General features: G+C 45.4%; 1 protein-coding gene across 2 annotated transcripts; it reads left to right on the forward strand.

Annotated features, from left to right (window-relative positions):
• Positions 1-12,281: 12,281 nt before the first annotated feature.
• Positions 12,282-19,722, forward strand: SET (SET nuclear proto-oncogene). Of its 2 annotated transcripts, none has more exons than XM_040225297.1 (8): positions 12,282-12,780; positions 14,219-14,276; positions 14,913-15,055; positions 15,382-15,485; positions 15,586-15,699; positions 16,263-16,433; positions 16,529-16,675; positions 17,911-19,722. In XM_040225297.1, exons 1-8 carry the CDS (start codon positions 12,708-12,710, stop codon positions 17,932-17,934), a joined length of 834 nt encoding a protein of 277 aa, XP_040081231.1. In that variant the 5' UTR covers positions 12,282-12,707; the 3' UTR covers positions 17,935-19,722. The 2 variants fall into 2 exon arrangements, with proteins under 2 accessions (XP_040081231.1, XP_040081232.1); XM_040225298.1 differs by having other exon boundaries at positions 16,529-16,634.
• The last annotated feature ends 1,714 nt before the right edge of the window (positions 19,723-21,436 follow it).

Below are 21,436 nucleotides of genomic sequence, written 5' to 3' on the forward strand. Positions count from 1 at the left end.
TTCTTTACCACTAGTGCCACCTGCGAAGCCCTGGGATAATGATAGGTATCAATTTAACTGAACAGCAAGTCCAGAAACAGACTTAAGTATATGTTTAACGCATGTCAAAAGCAATATTTCAGAACAGAGTAGACTACTTAAATTACTCAGTAAACAGTGTGCCCTCAGATCCTTTTGAACACATGCACTACACTAGTCTATGAGTTTTGTTTTTTCAAAATATTTATTTACTTAGTTGCAATGCAGGAGACCCTGGTTTGATTCCTGGGTCAGGAAGATCCATTGGAGAAGGGATTGGCTCCCCACTCCAGTATGCTTGGGCTTCCCTGGTGGCTCGGCCGGTAAAGAATCCGCCTGCAATGCGGGAGACCTGGGTTCAATCCCTGGGTTGAATCCCTGGGTTGAGAAGATCCCCTGGAGGAGGGAACTGCTACCCACTCCAGTATTCTGGCCTGGAGAATTCCATGGACTGCATAGTCCTTGGGGTCGCAAAGAGTTGGACACGACTGAGCCACTTTTACTTTCACCAGGTCTTAGTGAAATCTTCAGTTGCAACATGTGGGATCTAGCTCCCCGAGCAAGGATCAAACCCGGGCCCCCTGCATTAGGAGCGCAGAGTCTTAGCCACTCGATCACAGAGGAAGTCCCTAGTCTATGATATTTGAATGATGGAACTATATCGTTTTCATCTGTGCAACTATAAGGCCTAGCTTAGTGCCCAACCACATATAATATCCATTCCTCAAAAGGCTGAGCTGTAAATTCCTTGCAGTTTTCAAAGTCTCAGGCAAAGGAATTCTCATCTTTTAAAGAAAAGATTCCTTGCAAATACTGTCCCCAAACCAAAGCTTCTCTCTATCTAAAATGTACATCCAGACTTCCTTGGTGTTCCAGCGGTTAAGAATCTTCCTGCCAATGCAGGGGATATGAGTTTGATCCCTGGGTTGGGATGATCCCACAAGCCATGGGGCAAGAAAGTCCATGGGCCACAACTACTGAGCCTATGCTCTAAAGCCGAAGAGCTGCTACTACTGAAGCTTATGCCCTGCAACAAGAGAAGCCACCAAAAAGAAGCCAGTGCACTGCTGCTAGACAGCAGCCCCGCTCACAACTGGAGAAAGCCTCTGCGCAGCAATGAAGACCTGCAATGAATACCTGAAAGTACATCCATTCTACTTGGAACTCATTCCTCTTCTTTAACTCCAACAATTTTATTGAGATATACTTCACATACCATAGGCTTCCCTGGTGGCTCAGACAGTAAAGCGTCTGTCTGCAATGTGGGAGACCTGGGTTCGATCCCTGGGTCGGGAAGATTCCCTAGAGAAGGAAATGGCAACCCACTCTAGTACTCTTGCCTGGAAAATTCCATGGACGAAGGAGCCTGGTAGGCTACAGTCCATAGGGTTACAAAGAGTCAGACACGACTGAGCGACTTTTCTTCCTTTCATTCACATACCATATGTCAGTTGTTTAAAATGTAAGGTTCAATGATTTTTAGTATATTCACAGAATTGTGCAATCAACACAACTAATTTTAAGACATTTCATCACCCTGAAAAGAAATCCCATACCACCCACTCAATTATTGCTGATCCAGCTTAAATCTCACCTTCTCTGACTTCTGCCAGCAGATTTGTTTGCTTTGTTTTCTCTAGTCCTATAGAACTATGTTCATATCTGTTATAGGTTTTGATATGAACTAGATCTCATTCAGGACACAGGCATGTCTTAATCAGCTGTGAGTTTTGTATGCTCAATACAGAAAACAGAGACCCTATCACTACCCACAAGTCCTACAAGACCAGAGCCTCTAATACTATCTGAGCTCAGCAGCCATCATGTACCCCATTTCAATGATTGGACCTCCTTGCTTCTCCTGGAACACGTTCCTGCCTTAGTCTTTTTTGTTTCTCTGTCTAGAATGCTCTTTCCCTAAAGGTCACAAAGGCTGCTACTCACTTCTTTGAGGTCTTTCCCCAAATGCCAGCTCATTAGAAAGGCCTTACCTTATTATCTGTATTTGTTCATAGAACTTTTCATAATCATTGCTGCCGGGCATATATTAGACATTCAATAAATACTGACTGATTGAATGAATGAAAACGGTACCATGTAAGCAAAATTTCTTTTAAATATGTAAATTCCAGTATTTCTTTTGTCAACATTATGAATTGTAGCACCAGTTCTGTTGAAAACAAAAGTGATATGTAAACAGTTATTTGGGTAAAATTAAACCTTATGAACCTCAGTTACTCAGTGAGAGATGGCTTATGTCCCATTCATTCTTACATTTGCCATCACTCTTAACTGGAGCTTTCTCATAAAAAGACTAAGTCAGTATACATTGACTAAAATTTTAATTTGAAAAGATATATGTACACCTATGTTCACAGCAGTACTATTTATGATAGCCAAGGCATGGAAGCAACGTAAATGTCCATCATTAGATGAAAAGATAAAGAAGATGTGGTATATATATACAATGAAATACTACCCAGCCATTTAAAAAAAAGTATGAAATAGTGCCATTTGCAGCAAGCTGGATGGACCTAGAAATTACCATACTAAAGTGAAGTGAGTCAGAAAGAGAAAGACAAATATCGCATGAAATCATTTATATGTGGAATCTAAAATATGACACAGGGAATTCCCTGGAGGTCCCAGCCCTTAGAACTCAGCACTTCCACTGCTGGGGGGAGCCCAGGGAGGGTGGCACAAACTCCCTGGTTGGGAAACTAAGATCCTGTAAGTCACGCAGTGAGGTCAATTAATTAATTAAATATAAATAAAATCAAATACGACACAAATGAACTTATTAACAAAACAGACTCACAGACCATCAGGGAAGGCCTCTTAATTTTCTAAGTTTTAATACAAATACTATTGTTAACTTTTTGTATTTTGGCCACACCACATGAGACTGTAGTTCCCTGAGCCAGGATCAAAGCCAGCCCCACCCCCGCCTCCCACCTAGCCCCTGGGAGTGAAAGCACTGAGTCCCAACCATTGGGCCACCAGGGAGTTCAAGTACGAAGAAGCCAGAGCACAGTGAGAAGGCAATGAAAGAGGTATCAAATGACCTTCAGGCCCTGGCACTCATTTAAGACAAAATACTGCCTTAATCCCTGTGTCTCCTTTGTGTAGTATGACAAGAAATTTAGCAGGAAATGACCATCTACCATCTCATAGACAACCCTTGGTGTGTTCTGGGCTCACCTGGCAATTGGGCTCTGGGTGGTAACCCATTTGCATCATATTAAGGCCAGCATTGGTGCAGAGGAATCAGAAAGACACTGTTTTTTTTTTTTTTCACAGTGATGGGAAGACCCTTCAATGGTGTAAGAATGTTGTTGTTGACTTGCTAAGTCATGTCCAACTCTTTTCGACCCCCTGAACTGTAGCCTGCCAGGCTCCTCTGTCTATGGGATTTCCCAGGCAAGAATACTAGAATGGATTACCATTTCCTTCTCCAGGGGATCTTCCTGACCCAGGGATCAAACCTTCATCTCCCCCATCGGCAGGTGGATTCTTTATCACTGAGCCACCAGGAAAGCCCAAGACACTTGTTTGTTTATTATTATTATTCCCATGCCACAAGGCATGATCTTAGTTTTCTGACCAGCCTGTGCACCCTGCATTGTAAGCACAGTCTTAACCACTGGAACACCAAGGAAATCCAGAAAGATACTTGTTTGAATCCTGACTCTTCTAACCCTGTTCCTTTGATTTTTGGACAAGATTCTTTGAGTATCAATTTTTCGTTTGGTTTGATTCTCCCATCTGTAAAAACAAGGACATAATACTGTCCTAGAAAGGTTGATAGGGAGGGTTTAAAAGAATAATGCTATCGAAATCCTCTCATACAGCTATGGGTATTAGGGGTGTTTTGGAAAATTCTGGTTCCCAGAGGCAGCCTAGCCTCAGGGTTATGGAACATCATGATCCTGTCAACTTTTGGGTGGGGCGGAGGGAGGCCTTTGCCTTGACACCTTTTCTGCAGCCAGTTCTGGAGCAGAGTTATAGTTGCCTAGTAACACCTCTGGGAATCCAGGAAGTTCAAGTTTTGGAAGCTGTGGAGGAAAGGAAAGGTGGGGTCTTATGTGTTTGAATTTAAACTGACAAGTACCAAGTAGGTGCTGTACTTAGATGATTTAAGTGCCTCCAAGTACCAGAGCTCAGGTAATCTTTTGTTTTGCCTTAATGTGATACATACAGAGGGGTTTCCCTGGTGGCTCAGTGGTAAAGAATCCGCCTGCCAATTCATGAGATGCAGGTTCTATGCTGGGTTGGGAAGATTCTCCTGGAGGAAATGGCAACCCACTCCAGTGTTCTTGCCTGGGAAACCCCACGGACAGAGGAGCCTGGCAGGCTATAGTTTATGGGGTGGCAAAAGAGTCAGACATGACTTAGTGGCTAAACAACATAGATACAGAAGGTTCAAAATGTACAACAGGGTGAAGAGTGAAACATCTCCCTGCATCCCTGCCCTTTCATTTCTTACCACCCAGTTCCCTCCCCAAGGATGACCAAGTTATCATGGTCACAGGAGTCCTCTAAGAGCTATTACAGGTATGCAGGCAAGTAAGTGAATGTGTATTTTTTTTCCTACCCTCCTCCCTTTTATGCAAATGGTAACATTCTACCTACTTGGTAGGACTTTGTTATTTCACTTCACCACCTGGCTCTGATTCTCCATTTGGTTCCACAGTCGCAGCTCACTCCACTGTATGGATTACCCCTTTTGGTTTCCTGAAGCCAAAAGAAGTTATCAGGTTGTTTCCAATCTTTCACTTTTATGTTGTTGCAATGAATTGCCTGGCACAGGTGCAACCTCATTTACCTATAAGATAAATACCTAGGAGGAGAATTTCTGGGTCAAGGGTATGTACGTCTGCACTTTTGATAGTTACTCTGATGGGTAGATTGCCCTCCAAAGGGACTGTATCTATTTAACGGGCCATCTTCCAGGTAAGGTGTTTTTAAACTTTTGGATCTCAGATTGGAGGGTTAAAAGAAAAAAGGAACCTCAAGATAGCTGGCATCTGTATGGGTCTCACGGAGAAGGCAATGGCAACCCACTCCAGTGTTCTTGCCTGGAGAATCCCAGGGACGGCGGAGCCTGATAGGCTGCCATCTATGGGGTCACACAGAGTCGGACACGACTGAAGCGACTTAGCAGCAGCAGCAGCAGCGTATGGGTATCAAGAAGCTCCTTTTGCTGCTCCTAGTTGATCCCTTTGTTCTTTGTTTCTAAAAACTGAGCCAGTGCAGAATCCTGTTAGTACACACCCTCTGGCTGCTACAAGCAAGGGATTTAGGGTTTGCTCCTCAACTTTCAGAACTGTCCTTTGCTGATACTTCCAGAAATCTGCAGCTAGAGCGTCTGTCCTCTCTTCTCGCACACATCCTGCTCCTTCTGCACTGCTCTGACCATCCAGCCGCCTATTCTTTCGCTTGGGGGTTAGCTGACTCCCAGTTTCATCAAAAGAGAGTTTTTGTTTTCCACAGTGGTTTTTTTTTTTTTTTTTTTTTGGACAATTTCGTTGGTAAAAACGGGGGAAAAAATGACTGACTGTCCTTATATCGAAAATCCTAAAACAAAGACGTTAGTATTATTATCACCCATTTTACAGGTGTGGACACTGACACTTAGGCTGATTAGAAATTACATCCCTCTGAGAAAGTGACCCCAGAACTGTCACTACCCACCATCATTCAGGTATTCCACCCATGACCTTAAGTAAATCCCTTCTCTCAGGTCTCAGTTTGCCTACTTGTGAAACCAACACACTTGAGACTTCCAAAATGTCTTAGAAGAAGCCCAAAGTTCCCCAGAAGCTGTTAGAGAAGGCGAGCAAGAGATGGTGATGGTGGTGTGCAGTCTTCCACCAGAAAACAGCTCAGCTTTTTATCAGTATTGACATCACTGATTTATGTTGATTTGTTAAAAGGGTAGTTAATTGGTGAAAAAAAGGAAAAAACATTGCACTATCTCAGAGGCTGGAAACTCATAGCTCGTGGACTGCAAGTGGCCTGATAACAGGCTTTATTTGGTCCACAAAGTTTTTTTTTTTAATATCTATTTATTTATTTGGCTGTGCCAAGTCTTGGTTGCAGCAAGTAGGATCCAGCTCCCTGATTAAGGATTGAACCCGGGCCCTCTGCATTGGGAAGGCCACTGGACCACCAGGGAGTGCCACAAAGTATGTTTTAAAAAGTTTAACTAAAAAAAAAGTTTAATTAGAGGATGAGATGGTTGGGTGGTATCACCAACTCAAGGGACATGAGTTTGACTAAACTTCAGGAGATAATGAAAGACAGGGAAGCCTGGTGTGCTGCAGTCCACGGAGTCAAGAAGAGCTAGACATGACTTAGAGATTGAACAAACAAAATTAAAAAAGAATAGAGATTTCATATAAAAATGTGTATCTCTGCCTGATCTTGAGAAGAATCAGAGATATGGCAGCTTGGGGTTCACAAACCAAGCACATTGGTGTAGCAAAACCCTGATCCAGAAACTGGATCTCCAGGCAGGACTCTACAAGGCCCTCAATGCCTACTTCAGATGGTATCCCTCCCCAGGAGGAAGGTAACCACATTCAAACTTCTAATAGCATAGATCAGTTTCGCCCGTTTTTCTGCTTTATTTACACAGCCTGTCCTATTTTGTGCCTTGTGCGTTTACTCAACATTCTGTCTACAGGCTGCATTCTCATTTTGGATGTAGCTGTAGTTCATTTGCTTTCATAGTTTTAACACATTCCATTGTACTTATCTCACAACCTATTTATTCGGCTGTTGGTAGACACCTGTATCCTTTCCAGATCTTGACTGTTATGAATCTCGCCGCTGTGTACATTCGCTGTTGTGCACATTTATCATTCCTATTGGTGCACACAGGTGTGCACTTCTGTTGGGCATGCAGCCAGCTGTACAACTGCTCTGCACTGGTAGAGCTGCATATGGTTTTCCAGAGTGGTAGTATCAACCTATCTTTCTTCAACTGCTGTGAATTCCAGTTGCTTCCTTACTCAGTTATTACCTGACAAGCTCTGAAAGGCATTGGGTTTGGGGATTCCCAGACAAGATGCCTCCTACAGGTTCTTTTAATGCCTCCCCCGCCCCCCCAGTTAATCTATTGATTTGACTGTGCTGGGTCTTAGTTGTGGCACTCAGGATAATTAATTGTGACATGCCAACCCTTACTTGAGGCCCGTGGGAGCTAGTTCCCTGACCAGGGATCGAACCTGGGCCCCCCTTGCCTTGGGAGCATGGAGTGTTAGCCACTGGACCATCAGGGAAGTCCCAACAGGTTCTTCAAACTCTTAATCTTCTAATCGTATCTGAAAGGATGGATGGCTGCACCCAGTTGTCTCAAGGATAACTGCTTTTGCTCTTCCTTTGTAATTTTTGACTGGATTCCTGTAACATTCACTTATTCCTCCAAGCTGAGATCTAACTACCTGGGAAGTAGTTACCCAGACATGGGGGTGGGAGTGGAGAGACTGGAGAGACGGAAGAATGTTACAGGCTGAGGTAAGGCGAGGGCACGTTGAAATCCTCCAGAGGCCAGAGGAAAAAAGGAGGACAGGTCCAAGGTCTCAATGAGGGCAGTGCTGCTTCCAGAGAAGATTTGAGAAAGGACTGGGGGATGGGTCATCCGGGTTCCTAGAAAGAAGAGAACTGCTCCCTGCCCAAGGAAAACACCTTCCCCACCCACCCACCGCCTAGAAAGCCCTTGCAGAGTAAGGAGCAAGGAAAAGAAGTTGATTTTGATTGGAGGGTGGGCAGTAGAGGCGGGGGAGTGGGGTGTGTCCTACTGTCTTGTAAATATCCCCTCCAGGCACATTCCCAGCATATTTAAACCTCTGTCACCTGGGACAGCTTCAGTTCTCTGAGCTCGCAGTTCCACTCTCTTCTCCTGGGAGGATTCTTGGCTTTTTTCCCCCATCATGGCCCCCAAACATCAGTCTTCTCTTCCACCCCAAGCGAAGAAACTGAAGAAAGCCAGGCCGACTCCTGCCTCCAGGCCAGACGAGGCATCTGCTTCTTCAAACTTGCCGAAGGAAGGTACGTCCCAGCGCCACGTTTTACTGATTTAAGGGATTTGCAAGGATTGAGTTTCAGGTGATTTCCCCCCACCCCTCAAACCTTTTGAGTTGTGACTGCATGGGGCTTTCAGCATGGGGCACATGGGTTAGGTTTACGTTTAGAAAGAACCAGAAGGGGTGAAAAGTGGGAGGCCTGGAGCACATGTGAGTTCAGTCCTGGCACTAACCCCACACCTGTGTTCCAGCCCACAAACTCTTCCCTTTGGTTTCTTAGTTAAAAGGCACCAGCAGCCAGCCTGAGGCTGGTGGAAATGTAGGTGACCCCTCTCCTCTCCTTCACGGTTATCAGATCCATCCACCTCTCTTTCCTGCTGTGGCCACCAGCCCAAAACTCTGGCCGGGATTACCGCTACCTCTTCCCCATCTTGCTTCCGGCTTCCTCCTCCTCCCTTCCAGCCACTGCGAAGCCAATCACGTGACTCTCAGGCCTTCCTATTGCCCTCGAGGTATGGACTAAGACTTCCGGGGCGCTGCCCACCTAGTCTCTGAGGACCTCTCCTGGTTCAGGCTCTCTCAGCACCTTTACCCTCTTTTCACCTCCTCGGGCTCCTCTCACCTTGGGGTCTGGAAAACCCACAGCCCTCTGCCTGGGTCACTCCCCTCTCCCTACCTGTGCATTCCTTCTGCTTCTGCAGTTTCCTACTGAAAAGTTACCTTTGAGCCACAGCTGCCAGGTGGCCCCTAGCAGGAGCCCCCATCGGACCCTGCAGCACCCAGAGTCACCCCAGTCTGGCCTTGACATTCTAATTGTTGGTTTCATGGTCTGCCCCACCCCCGCATTAACCCTTAACTTGGAGGTGAGGGCTGTGTTTTGCACACACACGGCTTGGAGTAGAGCACAAAGTGCATTGTTCTGGTGAGGAGGCCTCCCTGATAGGTTAGGGGTGTGGTGGAGCGTTCTGGGGGCGGGGTTGGGAGGAGTGGGGTTGGGTTTGGACAGGTCCTAGAAGGCAGGAAAGCACTGTCCCAGGAAGTGACAGCAGGCTGGCTCAGTGCAGAGGGGAGGGACTTGGAGCCAGTGAATCTTCCTAATTTGCTGACCTGACTGAGGTTCAGCTTTCCTTGTGGAAGGAGCACTGGATAATGAGTCCTCATTGCAGAACTCCTGTGGGTTTGTTGGGTGATGTGGCAAGTTTAAATTTAAGGAGTCTCTGTTAATCCCCTTCCAAATGAGATGCAAAGACCTTCTGCCCAGCTGATTATACCCCGACGTGGTCAAGCTGGACAGCCAGGGTTTGCGGCCTGGCTGTGTCCAGCTGTGTGACCTTGTTGGGCAAGCGACATAACCCGTGCTTCTTTCCTCTTCTGTAAAATGGACTCAACAGTATGTTAGGCTTGCTGTGAGGTCGAAGTGGAAGTGAAACACAAAACAGCAATTGGCTCATGATCAGTGCTCTTGAGATGGATAGTAAATTCCTTCCCACTTGTGAGCAGCAAAATGTGGATGAGTCCTTCTGGTCGCCTTCTGTTTAGCTTCTCGGGAGAATTAACAGGACCAGAAGGGATGGCAAGGTGTAACCACAATCCCTTCATGGTGGTTCATCCTGGGACACTGCTGTCTTGTAGGGCATGCCAACATCACTCTGTTCCAATCTTTAAGTTGTGGGGTTCTCCTCCTTCAAAGAAAGCTGGGAAGGAGAGGAGAGAAGAATTCTGAGGGTGAGGTGAGAGGCCAAGGAGAGAACGCAGAGCTCCTAATGGTGGAGGCCGAGACCACGGAGAACAATTCACAGTGGGTGAATTATCTCTCGGTGCGTCCACGCCACTCCCTTGTTTACTGAAGCTCTTGCCCTTTTTTGCTTTCTCTTTCTCTTCTACTTCCTAGTGTGTGCTCTTTGAATTCATCTTGAGGAGTGCTGTGGGAAAGGTCAGGAAGAACAGGATGGTCCTAAGGGCTGGGATGGAAGCCTTGAAAGCCCACTGCCCATCAGAAAGCTTTGGAAGGCTCCCTGGAGCCACTCCCCACACAGGAGAGACACCAGTAGATCTGGGACTCAGGAGATGCTCTGGGTCACGCGTACCAAGCAGGGAGAGCAGGCTTAGTGTATGGAAGCAGTAGCCTTTAGCACAGTGTTTTTCAGGTCTTTTCATCCCACTTGTAGGTTATGAAATCATTTTAGTTGATAGTGATCTGCATTTAAAGAAAATAAAATAGATTAAAAGAGTCATCACACTCAGTGAGGGTAAGCATTGTTTTGTCTGTAGGTGTGTGTGTGTGCACGCACGCGCGCACGCACATGCGTGCTCAGTTGTGTCCAAATCTTCGCAGCCCCTTAGACTGTAGCCTGCCAGGCTCCTCAGTTCATTGCATTTCCCGGGCAAGAATACTGGAGTGGGCTGCCATTTCCTTCTTCAGGGAATCTTCCTGACCCAGGGATTGAACCCATGTCTCCTGCTTGGCAGGTGGATTCTTTACCACTGAGCCACCTGGGAAAGCCCACCTCTTACTGTAGTTTGTGTCAAAAACTCTGTCCTTATGGCAGGGGTTTTGTTCATTAGTCTCGGTTCTGCCACACGTATCAAAAAAGCTGAGTTCACCCGTGAAATGATATTAATACCTATCTTGTATTTTCTGAGGATTAAAAAAGGAAATGCATATACTTATTACAGTCTGTGGTCCATGCTACATGCTTCAGCAGTGCACTGGAGCCTGGTATTTCTTTCCAGCTCTATTCAGTGGCATCAAAGTGGTAGCAGGAAATTTGCCTTGGTTAGAGTATTTATACACTGCTGATGTCAGCCAATGCTACAGAGTTTTTTGGTGTGTTTTTTTCTCTTCTGGGAGCTGCCTGTCAAAGTTTCCCAGCTTCTTATTGGTGCTAATAATTCTTCCCTTAAAAAGCGTCCAACTGGGACAGGTATGGATTGAGCTAATTCAGAATAATAGGGTTTGGAGGAGAGAGATTTCTCCTAGTTTCTGGGTTTTGGGGAAAGTCCCAAGAAGACATCTGTTTTCTCTACCCATGGATGGTCCGCCTTTTAACATTTATCAGTCACCCACCAATGGATGAGCTTGAACATTAAAGACACTGCTTGAGCTTTAAGAGCTGATAGTAAAATGTGACTCCTGGGAGGCAAATAATCCAACCCTTGGTTTTGGTTACAAATACCCAAAGAGATTTCAGGCCTTCTGCGGTCCATGTCTTGGGGCCCTGCTGGACAGAGTAAAGCTTTGAGTAGTTCATGTACGTTACTTGGAAAGCACATAGTTGAAATAGAAGTGCCTTGGCCTTCGTGTTTCAGGGCTTGACCTCTAAAGCAGGCCTTATTGATCCTCTCTGACACAGTGAAATTAAATTTAAAATGAACACTTTCGACCCCATCTTCCAGTTGTTATGCCTCAATGAGTCGCGGGCGCATTTAGCTGGGATTTGCGCTTAGCGCTGTCCGGTTTCTGATAAGCTCTGTGAATTGCCTACTGAATTGGGCTAAAAGGACCCAGAGATGAATGTGGCCACTCCATGCCTTCGGAGGACTTCCACTTTGTCTTCTGTGACGTTTATAATTTCCTAGCAGAAATAGGTTATTCATAGAGGGCAAACGACTTGTCCAGGTGTACACAGCCTGCTGGGCAGAGCTGAGACTAAGAACAAGGAAAAGGCCCTGTGCCTGTGGACTGGGCAGCTTCAGGCTCTGTCAATGGCAAGCCTGAGTCTGAAGGCAGCTTCCCCGTCTCGTAAATGGGATGGAGGTGCCGCCTTGCTTCACCCGCGAAAAGGGGCGCCCCAGTGAACCCGGGGTTGATGTATTTCTGGGCCAGATATTCTGAAGCAAGGGTACTCCGAGGCCTGCCCTTTTTTGGTGGGGGTGTCTGCGGACACTCCTCTCCCTGCGTACCCCCGGCGGAGGAGGGAAGCCGCTTCAGCCACCACGCGACGACAGCCGCCCGGGAGCCTGCGCGCAGCCTGGCGAGGCCCCGCCCCTCAGGCCGCCGCGCGCCCGTAGCGCGCAAATGTCCCGGGTCGGGCTGGAGAAGGGGAAAGCGGGGGAGGGGAGCGCGGCGCAGGGGGGCCGGGCCCCGTACGTCGCGGCGTTCCTTCCTCCCGCCTCTTCGCCAAGCCCTGTGTCTCCTCGCCGCCGCTCCGCCCCCCTGGGTCCCGGCGCCCTCAGCCAATGACGAGGCGGCGCGAGCCTCTTCGGCCGGGGGCGGGGCGTGCGCGCGAGGCCTGGCGCGCCTGCGCCCTGCCGCCCGCCCCTCGCCGTGAGGAGGAGGAGGTGGAGGAGGAGGCGGCTCGGGGAGATCGAGCAGCGAGCTGGAGCGCGGAGCGTGAGCGAGGGAACCTAGCCGCCTGCCCGCCCGCCCGCCCGCCCGCCAGCCACCGCCGCCGCCTCTCCTTCGTAAGCAGGAGCCCGGGCTGGGGCCCGGCACGCCGCCCGCCCCCCACCACAGCCCCTCCCTCGTCGTCAGGCCGCGAGGGCAGCGCGCGCGAGCCCAGGGGGAGGGACAGCGAGCGAGCGAAAGAGCGCCGGGAGGAGGCGGCCGGACCGAGCGAGCGCCCGCGCGTGTGGCGTGAGGGGAAGCCGCTGCCCGCCCCCCCTTCGCCTTCCCTTCTTTCCCCCTCCCCGCTCCCCCCCCGACCGCGGAGCAGCACCATGTCGGCGCCGGCGGCCAAAGTCAGTAAAAAGGAGCTCAACTCCAACCACGACGGGGCCGACGAGACCTCAGGTGAGGAGCAGGCGAGGCGGGGGCCGGCCCGCGCCGCCATCTTCGCCGTCCGCCCGGCCGCAGGCCGCCGGCGGGGCCCGGGGCGCGCGGGGCGGGGGGTGGGGGGAGCCCAGCCGGGCGGACGGGCCGGCGCGCGCCTCGGCGCCCTTTTTTTTATTTTTTTTTATTTTGTGCGCGCGAGGCCCGGGGCCGGGTGGCGCCGCGGCGGCGAACGGCGCTGCGAGGCGGGGGCGCTGCGGCCTGCTCGGCGCGGGCGGAGGAGACCCCCCCTTCCTCTCCCCCCCCTCCCTCGCTCTCCTCCCCCTCCCTCCCTCCCGAGAAGCCTCTCTTTATTGTGCTCCGCCATGATGCCTCGCTCCCATCAGCCGCCGCCGCCGCCACATGGTGCGGCCGGACGCGGCCCCGCGCCCGGGCCTTCGCGCGGCTATCCCCCGCCACCCCGCCGGCCCCTCCGCTCCCGGCCCCGCGGGCGGCGCCCCCCGCACCCCCATCCCGGAGGCCGGCCCCGGCGCGGCCCTCGGCCTCGAGCTGGGGCGGGGTAGGGGCGCGGGGAAGCACGCGGCCGGCGGCGCCGCGGACCCAGGGCCGCTCGGAGGATGCTCTGGCCGGCCTCGGGCCGTCCCCCACGTGGGGTGGCCAACCCCGTGGTGGCAGCGCGCTGAGAAACCCGGCGCGGCGGCCCTGGGGTGTCCGAGGAGGGTCTTTACAATGGCTCGTTGGCAAAACCTCCTGGCCTTGTCCGTGAAGGCTTTTCTCGGCAGGGGGCTACAGCAACCCGGGCTGGTTGCCGGAAATGAACCGCGCGATCCGGCCCCTTCACGCCCACTTAGCTTTGTAGGTTTTGCGGTCTTCGCCCGACAAAAGGGCACCTTTCCCTTCGCACACCCCCCACCCCCCACTTTGCTTCTCTCGGTTCTTTGGCTCGGTTTCTGACTGCATGGTTGCTCTTTGTAAGTGTGCTCCAAAGTCGTGTGGGGTTGCCTCTGAGATCAGCCCGCCTGAAAATGGGGTTGGAAGGTAAACTGGAGTGTTTACAGTGTTGGGGTAGTTTTAAGGCCTTCCCCGTCTTGTAGGCATGTCTGATGTCTTAACAGCAATCGATATTGAGCAATATTTTCAATATTATAAAAGGTGCTTCCAACATGGAGATAGGTGGTGTCCTAATTTTTGATACTGTTGTGGGTTTCCGTTTTCTAGCTACTCTTTCGTAGTCTTAACAGCATGATTTGTGAGTACTCTTCTAATTGAAAAGTAGTTTGTCAACTGCACGCATGAACACGTGGAGAGCATGCCTTGTAGTAGTAGGCAGGTTTTTTTTTTTTTTAAGAGCTTTATTGATATAACTCACGTCACAGACTGTTAACATCAGGAAGGAAAACTAGCTAAATTTATCTTCAAATTTAGTATTGAGTCTTCTTCATGCACCTTTTTCTTGCAGAAAAAGAACAGCAAGAAGCAATTGAACATATTGATGAAGTACAAAATGAAATAGACAGGTAAAATTTTTCTCAGTTTACTTTGAAGTTTTTGACCTGATTGTGTTTTGGTAATCACTGAAACTATGGCCAAGTAAATCTGTATCTACTGGCTAAGTGGAGATGACTATAACTTGGAAATATTAGGATTCAGTGTTATTTTTTCTGTGATATATTTGTAGGTCACCAAAAAGTTGCTAATGAAAGTACATTGACCTTGTATAAAGATTGGGATTCCTTTCATAGGGTGAGGAATTGTTGCAGTGTGTGGACTTCTGATAGTGTAGTATTACAGCATTAGTGTTGCTCTGACTTGCCTAATAACTTTGTTACGTGATTGGCAGCTTTTTCTTCTTGAGAGAAACAATTGAGGTTAGCCTAGTAATGGAGTTAGATAAAGTATAAAATGTTACCAAAATGCTGTTTTGGCACTTTAATAAGAACTGTCAGTTATTGAATGCCTGTTGGCAAAGCTGATTAGATTGCCATCTCAATTTTGAGTTGAGTCTCTGACTGCAAAAATTTAGGTGATTTGGTTATTACAAGTAGGTACTTTGCATTGTTCTAAGGCTAACAAGAGTCAATAATTTTAATCTCAGCTGTTTTTGTATTTGTTAAGTACCATCGTTGGTCATTGTGTCTCTTCATTTGCTTCAGACTTAATGAACAAGCCAGTGAGGAGATTTTGAAAGTAGAACAGAAATATAACAAACTCCGCCAACCATTTTTTCAGAAGAGGTCAGAATTGATCGCCAAAATCCCAAATTTTTGGGTAACAACATTTGTTAACCATCCACAAGGTATGTGATGGCAGGGCATTATTGAAGGATATGGGGTGTTGACTTGTTGTAAAGGGGAGGGATCTTGGTTGAGGACGATCCTGCATGTTGGTTACCTGCAGAGGTTGAAACAGGGAGAGGCTTGCAATTAATGCCTTCTGTTTAGAAGAAAGCACATGCTAATGTACAGTTGTGTTTAATTACTTGATAAAAGATGATGGTAGCTCTGACTCTGAGCCATTTGGTTATTCAGTTAATAGTGGTTTATGAAATCAAATTTGGACAATCTTAAAAGGGATCACTGAGTTGTACGTTTGTATAATCACCTGGTCTCCTTGCGGGTCTAGTGTCTGCACTGCTTGGGGAGGAGGATGAAGAGGCGCTGCATTATTTGACAAGAGTTGAAGTGACAGAATTTGAAGACATTAAATCAGGTTACAGAATAGATTTTGTAAGTATCTGTAACTCATTTGTCACTATGGAAGTTAACTTGAGCTTCGCTTAGAAGGGCTGTTTGTATTGACTTCTGATTCTCTTATTGTTTATTGTAGTATTTTGATGAAAACCCTTACTTCGAAAATAAAATTCTCTCCAAAGAATTTCATCTGAATGAGAGTGGTGATCCATCTTCAAAGTCCACTGAAATCAAATGGAAATCTGGAAAGGTATTTGAGGACTTGTACATTAATATTTTGTATAGTTTGATTTAGTTGAACCATTTAACTAATACTTGGTGTTTTGGTGATGTGTTAAATGCAGATCCTTAAAAAAGATCTGTGTTAAAGCCAAATACAATAGCTTATGGTCTTATAAGTTAATGGAACAAGTTTTTGTAGGTATGGACTTAAATCATTTTGAATTTTACATTGGTGGCTTTGTTTCCGAAAACCCTGTCTGCATTTAAGTAGTAAACATAAATATTTTAAATTATACTGTCTCAAGATACTGGTTGTTGAAGTAGAACTAATTTTATATGTATTAAAAAAACAAATCTAGACAGTAACTTTCAAGAAAAGGTGGCATACAAATTTGACAGCATTCTTTGCAGACGTAAAATCCTAAGGTTTCTTCTCTTTATTAACTGTACTTTTTATAATTTCAGATAAGAATAATAGTGTGAATCATAATGTCCAGGTTTTGCTCTGCTTTTGGGTTAAAAACCTTATTTAAGATGTAGAGACGAGGTGTAGAGAGCCTGTATATCATAACTTCTTCCATCTTCATTTAGGATTTGACGAAACGGTCAAGTCAAACACAGAATAAAGCCAGCAGGAAGAGACAGCATGAGGAACCAGAAAGCTTCTTCACCTGGTTTACTGATCATTCTGATGCAGGTGCAGATGAGTTAGGAGAGGTCATCAAAGATGATATTTGGCCAAATCCATTACAGTACTACTTGGTGAGTTGAGAATGTTCTTTTATTTAAGGTTGTACTTGTTCCATTTGTTTGACAGTGAGTTCTTAAGGTAACCTTCGGTCTTGGTTTTTCCCTAGGTTCCTGACATGGATGATGAGGAAGGGGAAGGAGAAGAGGATGACGACGACGACGAAGAGGAAGAAGGATTGGAAGACATTGATGAAGAAGGGGATGAGGATGAAGGTGAAGAAGATGAAGATGATGATGAGGGGGAGGAAGGAGAGGTAAAAAGATTTGGTTAAGTCCAAACAGATAATCAAAAAATTCACCGTGTTACTTTGGAGATTACGTATATTGTGTAGTGAAACTGATTCAGCTAGTTGTAGGAAAATTTGTAGAAAGGATAGGCTGTTTTGTCCAGGATTTAAGGAAATTTTGATAAGTTTATTATATCATTGATTTAATTAGTTCTACTTTTGTGGTTAGTTTTTATGACTAGTCAGTTATGTCATTCCCTAGCCAGTACTCAGTGTAAGCACTGTGGATATTGCAACTGCCCAAATTCTGACAAATCTCCCAAATAACAAAAATAGGCATGTTTTGGACAAGCTATTATAAAATTCTTTGAGTCAGACTGAGATAGATTAGGTTTTGGTTTGATTACTTGGTCTGAAAGATGTCTGATTTGATTAGTACTGGAAGTTAGTACATCTGAAACATCACCAGGTCTTTCAAGAATCAGATTGGGAAATTCTCTGGTCCAGTGGGTAGGATTCAGCCCTCTCACTGCTAGGGTGCGGGTTTGATCCCTGGTCAAGAAACAGATCCTGTGAGCTACATGGCCTGAGGGGGAAAAAGTAGTTGATGCAGACTGGTGTATAGCTGGCCCTTCATGTCAGTTGTATCTGTCCCTTCCTGTTCTTCAGATTGAACCAACAGCTGACTTTTTTCTTTTTTTTTTTTTTTTTTTGACTTTTTTCTTAATTTTAATTCTCAAAAGTTCCAGAAAGCAGAACTTGAATTTGCTGAGTGTTCGCAACTATTTACATTGTATTCACAACTATTTACAGTGTACTATTAAAACTAATCTGGGATAATTTAAAGTAAATGGGAGAATGTGAGTAGGTTGCATGAAAGTACTATGTTCTTTTATTTAAGGGATTTGAGCATTCAGAGGGTTGTGTTCTGTTTTGTTTTGAAAATTTGTATTGGCTGTGCTGAGCTGTATGTGGGATCTGAGCTCCCCAACCAGGGATTGAACCTGTGCTTCTTGCAATGGAAGCATGGAGTCTTAACCATTGAGCTACCAGGGAAGTATCTATGAGGATTTTTGTCTGTGGAGGAGGTTCTGAACCATCCCTCACACATACCAAGGGACCACTCTGGGGGTTCATAAAATGCATTTCTGCTGGCATTTCATTATGTTCTGTGGGGTCCATCATGGTCCATATGAATATTGGGGACTGACCCTAGAATTAATCCTAAAGATTAACTAACTGCCTGCTTTTTCTTCTTACAGGAAGATGAAGGAGAAGATGACTAATGGAACACTGATGGATTCCAACCATTTTTAATTTTCTCCAGTCCCTGGGAGCAAGTTGCAGTCTTTATTTTTTTTTTTTTTTTCCTCCTCTTGTGCTCAGTCGCCCTGTTTTTGAGGTCTCTTTTCTCCTTTATACCATGGTTCACAACTTATTTGGGGGCGGGGGGGGAAATACCTTGAGCAGAATTCAGTGGGACAAGAATCTCTACCCCTTTCTGTTCCAAATTCATTTTTATCCCTTCCTGTCTCAACAAAAACTATGGAATCAACACCACCATGCTCTGTGGGAAAAAAAGAAAAACCTTCTGCTCCCTTAGCTCTGCTGGAAGCTGGAGGGTGCTAGGCCCCTGTGTAGTAGTGCATAGAATTCTAGCTTTTTTCCTCCTTTCTCTGTATATTGGGCTCAGAGATTACACTGTGTCTCTATGTGAATATGGACAGTTAGCATTTACCAACATGTATCTGTCTACTTTCTCTTGTTTAAAAAAAGAAAAAAAAAACTTAAAAAAATGGGGTTATAGAAGGTCAGCAAAGGGTGGGTTTGAGATGTTTGGGTGGGTTAAGTGGGCATTTTGACAACATGGCTTCTCCTTTGGCATGTTTAATTGTGATGTTTAACGGACATCCTTGCAGTTTAAGATGACACTTTTAAAATAAAATTCTCTCCTAATGATGACTTGAGCCCTGCCACTCGATGGGAGAATCAGCAGAACCTGTAGGATCTTATTTGCAATTGACATTCTCTATTGTAATTTTGTTCCTGTTTATTTTTAAATTTTTCTTTTTGTTTCACTGGAAAGGAAAGATGATGCTCAGTTTTAAACGTTAAAAGTGTACAAGTTGCTTTGTTACAATAAAACTAAATGTGTACACAAAGGATTTGATGCTTTTCTCTCAGATAAACTTAATAATATGACTTTGCAAGTTTGACTTGTGTAAAGTTTATTGTCAAACTTTTTGTCACCCTATCTTCGTATTTTTTGATACGCACTTTGCAGGATGACCTCAGGGCTATATTGATTGAGTAAAGGGATTTGAATCAATGTATTAATGTCTCCATAGCTGGGAACCCATCATGGGAACAATTTGCCATTCGTTTCTGAAATTTTTCACATCGTTGGGGATACCAGATTGCTGAAAACTCGGTTCTGAATGTGTTGTACCTTTGGTTTGTATCTCAAATCATCATTTCAAAATACGGGCTTTTATTTACTTAGATATTAATAGTGCCTGCCACCACCATCAGACAGATCTGGTGCTCCTCTGCTGAGTTAACACAGGGCAATTGTTTGCATGTCTTCACTGGCACTGTAAGATGTGGCCGAGAAGACAGGCTTTCAGAGTAAAAAGTCCGTGTTGGTGGTAAGAAACTCAGGTTAGGAGTACTTTTATCTCAAAGTACCAGCTTTTTAGCATATAGCTCTCCAATGAGACCTGTCTGTGTGAATCCGAAGGAGGTGATGGACTGCTCTATCTGCTAAATGCCATTGTGCATAAATCACATTTTGAGAAGCTACCTAATGCATAAGCTTTTTAATGCTGTAAAATATAGTAGCTAAAATTAAATGCCACTTAGCTTTTTCAGAGATGAATTAATGGACAGCTGGGTCAAATTCAAAGCTTTTTGATGTATAAAAACTTTATAAATGGAACTACTCCATCAGTAGGCAAAGTGTAACAAAAACCTGTCTAGATGGATAGCGTGTAATTTCTGCACAGGTTTCTGTAGCAAATACATCACTGTATACTGGTCAGGAATCTTGCTCCAATAAAGGAACATAAAGATTTTTTTTGACTGGGGTCATTCTCCTTGTTTCATAGAGAAATGTTACTACTTACTTTTGGATTTAGCTGATAAGCTAGTTTTTCTGCTTTGTTTTTATTTGTGTTCATTGTGACTGGGAAATGTGGAGAACTGCCCCTTCAAGTAGTTCAGTAAGTATAGCATAGGTCTATACAACTACATGGAAAGGTATGTTTGGAAGTCGTGGATAAATGAACTTACTTGAAATGTCAATTCCTGAGGGGATTCAGTCTTCAATTTTGAGGTCTCAACATTTGAAGGGCTTTTTGCTAGAAAAAAGAAAATAGTCACTTGAAACAATATTCATAAAGTAATAACTGATTTATGTTTCACAAAGTGACAACCAAAACAGGTTTTTGTATGCTGGTGCTGTTTCTGGGGGATGTGCTCAAAAAATAGGACCCCTTAAAGGGAATTTCATCCCGATTATACTGAGACTACGCTTTAGATTCCCTTACTCCCAATGAAGGAGTACTAGGCTGTGAGAAGGCAGAAGGGGCAAACTTAGTTTATTGGAAAAACTAAGGCCACAAAGTCTGCATTGTTCGCAACTGCAAAAAGTTTTTGGGCAGGCCTTTGGGTATGTTTCTAGAACTACCAGGTGAGTGGCTTAAAGCTCCTTGGGTACCAGGACATCTAAACAGAAAGGGAATAGTGCCTGTTGTAGTTTCTCTGGGGCATCTACTTGCCAAGCTGTGCCATACTCTGCTTATGAGGAGAGCTTAGTAGCTACATGAATTGGGACATAGAGGACAGTAGCTTGTGTTTTACATTTAAAAATTTCAAGGATTCTCTGCAGTCGAGGTGGTCTGACCACCATAACAGGTACTTACGATTTCAAGCAAGTGACTCTGAAATGCAGTTTGTAACCCTAACCTAAATGTCTTGGGCTGACAAATTTGCTTTAACATCTGGCCTGCCTCACAACTGTTAGCTGTTTGCAGGCTTCAGATGAATGTATAATTGTGTTTGTGAATTATTTTAGTAATTTTATCATTACTGTTTGATAACTTCTGGTTTCATGGTTTCACTTAAGCTCATAAACATTTGGTTTTTCTGCCTTTTTTGTTAGATTTTGCTATAAACCGTTTGTAGTTCTTGCAAGAATGGAATTCTTTGGGGGGGGGAAAAGTGAAGATGGTTCAGGATTTCTTGAAGATTGAGACAAACTCTTTAGGAGGTGAATAAAAACATTATTTCAGTTGTTCAAAAGGACAACAGCTTGTTTTGAAAAGTCTATCCCTCACCATAGCAAAAGTCTATTCCCTTTTATATGCATGGCTGTATTTAATGGAGATTTACAAGTTCTATTTTTAATGAATCGAGGGGAAAGCAACTACAGTTTTGTGATGAGAAGAATAGGAAGTGGAGGGTGTGTGCCAACTTGATTAGTTAGTGACATTGCGTACTCAGATACAAATCTAAGGGAGGCAAATCTAAATGTAGATGGAGTGATGTCTGCCATACCCAGAAGGAAAAAAAGATGCAGAGAGGGGCAAATGTTCACTCATGTAGCCTGCTGGGACAGTTCTTTTCAAGTTGATGTTACACAACTTTTAATAGTTCATTAGCCAGAATTGGTTTGGGCTGTTCACTATCCTCTGGATGTTAAAAATGTGAACTTCAGTTTTCCTAAGTATTAACAATTTTAGGAAGCACCATCACCCATCAGACATCTATGTAAGATGCAGCTCTCTC

Source organism: Oryx dammah, unplaced genomic scaffold, assembly GCF_014754425.2.
Source record: "Oryx dammah isolate SB20612 unplaced genomic scaffold, SCBI_Odam_1.1 HiC_scaffold_25, whole genome shotgun sequence".
NCBI classification, from domain to species: Eukaryota; Metazoa; Chordata; class Mammalia; order Artiodactyla; family Bovidae; genus Oryx; species Oryx dammah.